Source organism: Taudactylus pleione, unplaced genomic scaffold (genome assembly GCF_031769625.1).
Source record: "Taudactylus pleione unplaced genomic scaffold, aTauple2 ptg000484l, whole genome shotgun sequence".
Taxonomy (NCBI): domain Eukaryota; kingdom Metazoa; phylum Chordata; class Amphibia; order Anura; family Myobatrachidae; genus Taudactylus; species Taudactylus pleione.
The window spans coordinates 2,997,501-3,007,772 of NW_028284886.1; the positions used below are offsets into that span (position 1 = coordinate 2,997,501).

General features: G+C 46.7%; 1 protein-coding gene across 1 annotated transcript in view; it reads left to right on the top strand.

Annotated features, from left to right (window-relative positions):
* The window catches only part of TMEM231 (transmembrane protein 231), an 18,066-nt gene extending 9,280 nt beyond the window's left edge, over positions 1 to 8,786 (top strand). The window contains exons 7-8 of the mRNA XM_088449393.1: positions 4,014 to 4,118; positions 8,386 to 8,786. Of these exons, the coding sequence (XP_088305519.1) occupies positions 4,014 to 4,118; positions 8,386 to 8,558 (278 nt within the window). The 3' untranslated portion in view covers positions 8,559 to 8,786. The remainder of the gene's footprint in view (positions 1 to 4,013; positions 4,119 to 8,385) is intronic.
* The last annotated feature ends 1,486 nt before the right edge of the window (positions 8,787 to 10,272 follow it).

A 10,272-nucleotide genomic window follows, 5' to 3' on the forward strand; every position in this document is an offset into this window, starting at 1 on the left:
ACTTTTGCTAATGCTGCCTGACTGTGACTTATTTGTACTTACTGTCAGCTTATACCTATCCCTTTCCTTTTCCTACGGCCCGGCAGGTGTGTGGGGGAAGGGCGTTTTTCTGTGAACCTCGCTTATATAAAACAAGTATTTGTGAGGTCAGTCACATACAGTTGTTTGCTACACAGTACCATATTGTGGGCTGTTTGTGTTGCATACTGGTGAGTGCGCGGGTTTTGGCACTATATTTCCTCTGGTGATACGTATTCATTGAGTATTTACTGTATCATGTCTGATGAGGAGACTGAGCACTCCGTGGCTTCTGTGTTGGTTTCCTGCAGACGCTGTTCTGCTGGAGTTGATAGGGAGGATTTATCTCAGGATGGTCTGTGCGGGCGGTGCCAGCTGATACCTGGCCCCGCTAAACGCCCTATATCGCAGGATCCTCCTTGGGCGATGTTTTCCCAGGAGCTGGCATCAATTGCGGACCGTTTATCGATCCCAACAACGGACTTTTTGGCGAGCGTCCGAAAAGATGGTCGCGATAGTCAAGACCATCGCGACCATCGGGCTTGCGACGAGACCCTTGTGGTAGGGTCTCGTTGCCGCAAGCCCTGGAGTGCTTTCGGCTCTACCAGAGCCGAGGGCACTCCCACTGATATCACTTGTGATGTCAGTGGGGCCGGCTCCAGACGGTAGACGTTCCCATGGGAACGCCTCCGTCTGGGCAGCCACGCCCCCGGCACGACCACCACGTTTCTGCTGGTGGCTCCGGCTTGGCCAGACGTCCTTGGTACTCCGATCTCAGGAGCTTGTCCATAGACGTTCCGTACCTTCTGCCTCAGCGTCGGGACCTGCTGTCTCAGGGGCCCTGCCTTTACCCAGATCTGGGTCAGCTGTCTTTGACGGCGTGGCTCTTGAGACAGCCGTCTTAAGGTCCCGGGGCTTTTCATGCTCTGTCATCAGTACCATGCTGAGGGCGCGTAAGCCCGCTTCAGCAAGGATTTACCACAGAGTGTGGCACACTTACTTTCAGTTATGTGAGTCCAGAAACTGTGATCTTCAGGGTTTCTAGGATTCTGGCACTTCTTCAGTCAGGTCTGGACCTGGGCTTACGTCCTGCTTCCCTGAAGGTTCATATGTCGGTTTTGTCAGTGTGGTTTCAACGTAGAATCGCTACACTGCCTGATGTACACACCTTTTTCCAGGGGGTTCTTAGAATCCAGCCTCCCTTTGTGGCTCCGTGGGATATGGCAGTGGTTCTTCTTTCTCCTTTTGAGCCCCTTGAGTCGGTTGACCTCAAGTGGTTAACAATTAAGACTGTTTGTTTTTCTCCTGGCGATTGCTTCAGCCATGAGGGTGTCGGAGTTGGGGGCGCTCTCCTGTAGTCCCCCCTTCTTGAATTTTCACCAGGACAGAGCGGTGCTTCGCACTCGTCCTGAGTTTTTGCCTAAAGTGGTCTCTAAGTTCCACATCAATCAGGAACTTGTGGTGCCAGCTTTTCAGTAACCTGATCTTACAGCTGGTGAGGCTTCGTTGGACGTTGTTTGTGCTCTCAGACTTTATGTGGACCGGACTTCTGTTAGGAGGTCAGATTCTTTGTTTGTCCTCTTTGGGTTTCACAGGAGAGGTTGGCCTGCCAACAAACAAACTGTTGCCCGTTGGCTTTGTTCTGTTATTCTTGAGGCTTATATACAAGAACGTTTACCTGTTGCAGCCTCTGCTAAGGCTCATTCCACTCGGTTTGTGGATCCTTCTTGGGCTGCTAGACTTGGTGCCTCCGCTGTTCAGCTGTGTAAGGCCGCCACTTGGTCTTCCATTCAGACATTTTTGAGGTTTTATGTGTTTGACCCCTTTTGCTTTCTCAGGATGCATCCTTCGGGCGCAGGATTCTCCTTTCTGCACAGGAGCGTCCCCGCCCTTAGTTCAACTGCTTTGGGACATCCCCAAGGTCAACCTTGTGGACCCCCTATGGACCCCTGAAGTAGAAAACAAGAGAGATGGTAAGAAGTTACATTTGTTATCTCTGTTTCTACGAAGTCCATAGGGTCCACAGGGCACCCGCCCTGACGCACCTGGCTTCATATGGGCTGTGTGGCTGGTCACCGTTTTTTCCGTCTCCCGGTTCTGTGAGTATGGTTTCTTGTGTGTTCCAGTCTTCCTTCTCTCTGTTTCGTCTACTCTTCCGGCCTTGGCTGCTTACCAACTGAGGTGCCTGTGGCTCGGGGGCGGGGTATAGAGGAGGATGGACCCAAGTGCATCCTGGGAGCAGTGAAAGCTTTAACTGCGTGGTGCCCGTGGATCCAGATCCAGCTATACCCCAAGGTCAACCCTGTGGACCCTATGGACTTCGTAGAAACAGAGATAACAAAGGTAAGTTCTTACCATATCTCTTGGGTTTTTTTTGGGTTAGGGTTAGGCACTTACCCAGACGGTTAGGGTTAGGCACCAGGAGGGAGGGTTAGGCACCAAGGGGAGGGTTAGAGTGATGATTAGGGCTAAAAAACAAACAAAAAAATTGTTGGATATTTTTGTGTCCAACTTTTGACCCTATCGACCTTTCGAACTTTTTCCATGTCTAACTTTAATGTGTCTGACTCTTTTTTCCATGTCCAACTATTAACTGTCTAACATCTGGTGTCTATCTAGACATTGTCTATCTACAGTAATTACTGTCTATCTCCTCCAGCAGAGGCTCTGATTGTCTTCCCTTGTGTTCCCACTTAGGACGTGGATTAAGACTCAGGGATTCAGAGACGTACGCGGCGCTGATGTTTACACAGTTCAGCTGTTATCGGTGATCTGCGCATGCGTCAGGTTTCATTACGGTTGTCGCTCGCAGTGAGAATTTATTCGCTAAGTGATTGACAGGCAGGGACTGTTTGTAGGCAGGAACGGCGCTACTCAAATGCAGGGGGGTCAGGACCGTTTTGTAAGGCTGCGACTGCAATCCCGTACATAGTAAAAATGACACCGGAGTCTCAGTTCCCGCACCCAGTCTGCACGTCCATAGTCCGATTATCGACTGATCTGCGACCGATAATGCAACTTTGTATTGCGAAAATCCGTGCGTCTGCGTGCGGCAGCCTATCTCACCCACTGGTTTTACATCCGCAGCTGTCACCATTAGGATCTGGACATGCACCCACCCCATGCTGAGTAAAGATCCGTCTGTAAGAGGCATCCAATTTCTGTCCGCTTGCAACGATCAGGCGTAGAAGCTGACTTACACGCCCACAGCACGCCCATGACACTCCCACGAGACGGGACAATTCTGTTCAGTTTGCATAGTCATAGACAGTGAGGTCCGTTGACAGATGGATCGGTCTGTGCACATCAGCGCTCTCCATCTGTGTGCAGACACCTGATCTGGCGCAAGCACAGTCGCCAAGTTTTTTTATTTTGGCGCATGCGCAGTTTACCGAAATCCGCCAGATTCACCCACATTTCCACTAGTGCCTGATTGAGAATTGGCCCCTAAATGTGTTCCCTTCATTACCTGAGTCTTAATGCGATTGCAGCTGCGATTTCGCACAGGATACAGCTGCGAAAATATTTCTGCAAAGATCACTCGAGCATAAGGACGCCCACTGCTGCCTTCTTACCTGTGTGCGACGACTCATACCTGCGTAAGTATGGGTAACATCGACGCACATCAGCACCCATCTTGCTCTTGTGGCAGGTCTGACCAGCCGCAGACTCGTGAGCTCTCCTCTCATGCAGTGAGCTCTCATGCTGCGTATGCACTCGCGGTGGCTAATTTATGCACGCCTATGTAACAGCGGTGAAACAGACAGACACGCCTATGTTTTTCATTCGCTGCCTATTATATCCCATCCCTTGACAGGTGCCATTGTAACGAGATGATCAATGTTATTCACTTCACCTGTCAGTCATTGTAATGTTTTGGCCAATGGGTGTATGATGGTGTATTATATATGTTCTAGTTTGTTGGAAGTCAGGAATATGACATCAGGAAGAGACTGGAGCCAGGCATTGAATGGGGACTTTTTGTGTCATTACAGTGACTACGGTCCTGAACAATCCTACCCCAGTCTGGCTTGTTGGAAGAGGAACGTCCGATCCATTTGTGATAAATGCCATCATCCGATACCCTGTGGAGACTATTTCATATCCTTTTTTTTTTTTTTTTAATGGCGATCATTACTTTTATAGTACTTCCGTTATTGTTTTTACTTTATAATTTTCAAAATCTTCTTCAGCACTATGGATCTATTGCAGAGTGAGACCATACACCAGTAGCGTAAGATCGCTTTGTGCATGCCCAGAAGACAGGTCACATGTATAAGCGGCCAAGGAGATTTGTGTGGACCCGACGCTTATGCCCCGTTACGCCTAGAGAGGCAGGATAGGGGGAAGGGGGACAAGGAGCGGTATAATGTAGGCTGAGTACAGTAAGGGCGTGCTCATGTAATTGTGAACACGTGGGCACTGTGACACATACACAGCTATCCAAGTTATATGCGGACGCGGCAGGTGCAAATGTACAATAGTGATGGTGGTCACAAGAACTTGTGATCCAATTCATAGTGATGCTGATCGGTGCTCTTCCTAATTGATTGTGTATAGTGTGGTTTAGCTATTTTTGTTGTTGTACACATTATGAAGAGTTGTATCTGGTGTATTAGGTTTTCTATGTTTTATTGGGAATTCATATTTTGCAAGCAAAACAAATGGTTACAAATCTCATTGTTAAGGTGCCTACACACTAGGCGTTTTTTTTACACGATCTGCGGAATGACAGATCGTGTAAAATATGTCCTAATTGTGAGTGTCCGATCACGATGCCGATGCGTGTACCCGCTGGTCTTATATCGCATCTTCAGATCTTGCCGGCTGCTGGCAAGATCTGACAATCTCAGTTACGATGCACGGGAATAGTTAGGATGCACGATAGATCGTGGGTCAATTTGGATAGCTTTTAACACCAAATCGTGCCCACGACTGCCGGGGTAGAAATCGGACACGATATCGCATCGTGACCAGATCGCCTAGTGTGTAGGCACCTTTTAGTGTACAGTGCTGTAACAGGACTGTGGCCCTGATTCAGAGCTGGTCGCTCTGAATTGAGGACGGTCTTTTTTTTTTTTTTTTTAGAATGGCCTCCTGGCCGCTCGCATAGCTGTAGGTGACCACCCACAGCTATAGCGAGCGGCCAGGAAGATGGTCGCGATGGTCAAGACCATCGCGACCATCAGGCTTGCGACGAGACCCTTGTGGTAGGGTCTCGTTGCCGCAATCCCCAGAGAGATTTCGGCTCTAACAGAGCCTAACACTCGTGATGTCAGTGGGGCCGGCCCCAAACGGAGGCGTTCACATGGGAACGCCTCCGTTTGGGCAGCCACTCCCCCGGCCTGCCCACCAAAGGGGGCGTGCTGTCACTCAACATCGACAGCACACACCCTTTGGTACGAGACCCGGAGCGACGGATTGCCCGTCGCTATCCGGGTCGTGCGCATGCGCTCTGGGCCACCATCGACCCGGTTGAATCAGGCCCTCTGTGCCGGCCTTGCCCCTAAACCCATGATGTCACGCCTAAGGGGTGTGGCCGCCAGTTCCAGTTAGTAGAGCACCGCCCCTAAGGATGCTCCTGGTAGCTGCACAGGTTACAGGGTGCCTTTCTGGAGTGTCTGTTGGGGGCGGCTCTGCAGTAGATCAAGTTGCTACAGGTTACTTTTCCTTACCCTGCAAGCCACATGCAGGTGTCGTGGGGCAGTGATGGTGCCGCCCACAGTGCTCTGTGCGCCAGCACATACGTATTTATGGCCCTGTTAGTGTATGTGCCTCAGGCCTAATGTAAGCTTGTTGACCTGCACAGATCTTGTAGTGAAACACTGAGATGTTTGAAAAAACAAAACAAAAAATAGCCACGTGCTTGCCTGCTTGCACGTCGATTGGTCATCAATGAGAATGAGACAAAGCAAAGGAAATCTCTTTACCGTTCCTGCATGCCACAGTCAGACCATGGGGCTTATTTACAAAGCGTCGGGTTGTAAAACCCCGGCTTTTCTGATCGTGTTTATGCCCGATATTTAAAAGGGCAATGGTTTTACTGGCTGTGTCCTGCAAGTGTAAGCATTGCCCTTTTAAAATGTCGTGAGTAAACAAAATCAGAAGCGGCGGGTGTTTACATCCCAACGCTCTGTAAATAAACCCCTATATATTTTATGTTCTAGCTGCATTAATTACAAAGTGGATGTATGAACCTGTAGGATATGGCTTTCCTTACTGAATTGAACAACCGGTCACAACTCGCCTCCATAAAATATTGTATTTGCTGAAAATGTTCAGCCCAGGTGATGAACTTTGTAAATGACGTTCCTGTCCTGACTGCATTGTTTCCACGTGTACGTCAGACACAAAACAAAACAATAATTATTTATAGCAACAGAGCTAAAAAAAATTTGCACGATCAGTAGATATTGTCGTTTCATGCTGAGCACTGACATAAAAGAGGATTATCCAGACAAAACGCGTCGACTTTTCAAATACCTGGGAGGAAAATAAAATCTGTTGTGAGGCCTGAGATTGCTCCAGTCTAGATTTGCACCCCTCCCCCACCCCCTCATATGTTTTTAAGCAGGGACCTAGCATTTGACTGCACAAGGCAACAGGCATAATTACAAGTAAGTCCTATTTATATTGTTAGTATCAGTTTATTTGGGGTGAGCGTTTGGGTGTGGGGCCCCCTGAGCTGTTCCGGCTGGACCTCTCCAGGGCATCACCATTTAATACATATAGTCACTTTGTATATCACTTTCATGTTTGTTTATTATTTATGTATTTTTTCACACATATTCTACCCTTATCATTATTATAACTCTTGTTAATAACTTTACACACCTGATACTTTAACACTTCACTGTCACCCTTTTTTTCGTGTGATGCCCTGGGGAGGTCTTTGGCTGAGCTGACTTTTGGGGTGCCCTGCGTCCCAGATGTGAACCCCAGAATGTTAGGGACCTGCTCAATGAGGTGACCTTGACGCTGGTGGGCAGGCCCGTATCAGTGGCCACTGATATGCAAACTACCTCTGAAATTCTATATTATAAATTTAAATGTATACAGTAATGATCGCATAGTGCATCTGCAACTCTGTTTTTTGTATATGTCTTAGATGCTGTGACGGAATCCCCGACCTTTCACCAGTACTATTGATGGAGAGAAGGATAAATGCTTATTGCAATACTACAAGTTATTCCCCTTTCGTTGCTATTTTTATATCCCATTATTTAGATTTTTTTTTTTTTTTTAAGACAAAGAGCCTGATTCAGACCCGGACGCTATACGCAGTGCACTCGCTACTACCGATGGTTGCTAATCTGCGTATGCATCGCAGTGCGCAAACTACACAGTGCGTTCGCAGATCCCTCGCTCGCACAGCAAAGCCAGCCCAGCAGACTGAGTGACAGGAGAGGCCGTTTATGGTTGGTAACAGGGGCAGTCCAGTAAAAATGGGGGAGTGGAGGTGCGAACGCAGGCGTGCCTGAGTGTTTCAACGCCGTTTTAGAGGCGTGCATAATTAACAGGCAGCGTCATAGTACACGTCACCAGCCATTTTTTTCACTCTGGTTTCCTCGCAATGCTTGCGGTAGAAAAAAGCTACCACAAGCACTGCGTTCACATCCGATAGTGGTCGATGTTCCAATGTTTTCACAAACTTCCAGGATGACGTGGGGCAGTGGGCGTCTCTGCATTTGCTAAGGGGAGTCTGCATACACAAAGCGAATGCTCGTACAGGTAAGATGGGCGTGCTTATGTCTTGGCGAGCGATCGCTCCCCGCCGCGTCACTTTCAAATATTTGCATACACATCGAGCGAGCATACGCTCATAGCGACCGGATCTGAGCCAGGCCCAAAGTACAGAGAACTGATGAAGGGGTGAGAATTATCAGATAGTCGAAAGCGGAGCAGTGGAAGTGTTACCCATAGCAACCAATAAGCTTCCAGCTATCATTTATCTAGTACATTCTATAAAATGGTAGCTAAAAGCTGATTGGTTGCTAAGGGCAATGGGGAACTTCTCTACCTGTCCTCTTTGCAAGATTTCATATATTTCCCCCATAGTGGCCATCGTCCGGTGTAATCAGAACTTCAAATGCCAGTGTTATGCGCTCGTTTTATATTTTAAAATCTTTTTTAAAATGCCTTTAGGATGTCCTGTGATGCAGAGCATGTTTGCACAGTTCCATCAGAATCTAGTAACCCTAATTCAAAGGCCTAAATCCATGTTTTCATTTCATCTCCAGGTTCTGTTTCACAAATGTTCCTTGAGATGAATTTTAATGTTCAACTTATTTCCTGGCTATTTCCTTTTTCTTTTCTTTTTGATTTCCTGCTATACATCAATTCCAGTTGTGTCCTTAATAATCCGCACATATCAGCTAGGCTTCTGGGAGATGATCAAATATGCCTGGATTCAGTACGTCAGCATCCTGCTTATATTCCTGTGGGTCTTTGAGAGAGTGAAAGTCTTCGTATTTCAGAACCAGGTATTCAGCACGGTTCCTGTTCCCCTGCAGTCTTCGTTCAAACCGCATCAGAGCTGAGCCGACACCTTGTAGCGCGGTGCATGCTGGTGTTACGTGTAAATACAGGAGCCACCACAGGAGTAAACGCTGCTTCAAGCGCTACCATCGTTATCTAATAACATGTTCCCTCAGTGCCGCGCAGTGTGACACATGCTGTGAGTTTTTAATCAATTCAACGAGCTGGATCGTTGTTACGCACCTTCTTTGTATTAAATAGATTTTTTTTCAAACCACTTTGTAGTTCAATGATTAGTCTCGGTTCAATTTTGTGAAATAGTCTTTATTTTTTTTTTAGTCCCTTGCGGCCAAAACAATCTTTTTAGATGGAATTAAAATGTGTAGTCTCTTGTATCTAAACCCAACAGCACCAAATATTAAAATTAAAAGATAACAGGCGCTAATGGTTATAATGAAAGATAACAGGCGCTAAGTCATAATGTAAGATATCAGACGCCAACAGTCATAATGTAAGATAACAGGCGCTAACGGTCATAATTGCCGTAACTAGACTTTTTGGTGCTCTGGGCCAGAAAGAGCATTGGCGTTTTTCCCCCCCAATCTCATTTTTCAAATAGGGACACAAGATGTCCATTGGAAAAAGGGGCGTGGCCTCATGGGGAAGGGGCATGACAAATCTGATTTGTTCCCTACAATGCTAAAGGGGTACCGATCCCTTTGTACCACTGTTATCTAGATGTCACTGCCAAATACAGTGGGAAACCAATGGCTGCAGTGATGATATACAATAATTAGCAGAGGTGATGGGTTCGAGTCCTGGGTATGACCGTATTTTGAAGTGTGTGTGTTAAATAAAGGAGGATGTGACTGGAAGTCGCCCAGGGAGAAGATAGGGGCAGTCAGAATATTCCGAAGTAAAATAAGAGAAATCTACAAGTCAAAGTGATTATAAACAGAAAATTGAATGGCCCAAACAGCGCCCCCTGCCCTGCGGTGCCCTGTGCCATAGCACATGTAGCACCACCCTAGTTACGGCCCTGCCGATATCAATTGGACTTTTAAATAACCAGCTTTTCATTGATTAGTCACAATTTATTTTGTGTGCAGACCACCCAATTAGAGGGACTACGTGCCTGATGTAGCCATTCTGTCACAAGTGTTAATAAGATGTGATACAGTTTTATTTTCCTTATTGCATTGTGCATTTTTTTATAATGTTATTTGTATTTTACAGATGAAATATTAATTTGAAGTATTTCCTGACAGATATATATTTTCTGCCATTTCCAGTGTTTATTAGCGCAGCTTCTTAATTATTTTTATTGGTGTTTCGGTTAGTTTAATTGAGCAGTCACTGGCTCATTATAAAGTTGCTGCAGCTGTGTTAATATATATATAATCAATTCAGTCATTCACAAATCAAGTGCTTGATAAGAGGGAGAGAGGTAAACTGGGTAGGGTGAGGGGAAGGAGGTTGGTGGCGGGGACACGACACATCATCATAAGGGTTGATATACAATAAGCTTCTAAAATAAGAAAATACAGCAACCTAGGGGGTAAAACAAAAAAGTAGGGGGAAAGACATCAGTCGCCGTCCATGGGTCCACGCATGAAATTGGCCAAACTTGGGTAAAAGCATGACCTCTGTCATGGAGGTAATCATTTATTTCCTCCATGGCCGCAATATGACAGATCTGACTCTTAAGTACAGAGAGAAGTGGTGGGGAGGTCTTTTTCCAGTTTAGAGCAGTAAGGGATTTCGCCGCCTCCAGGA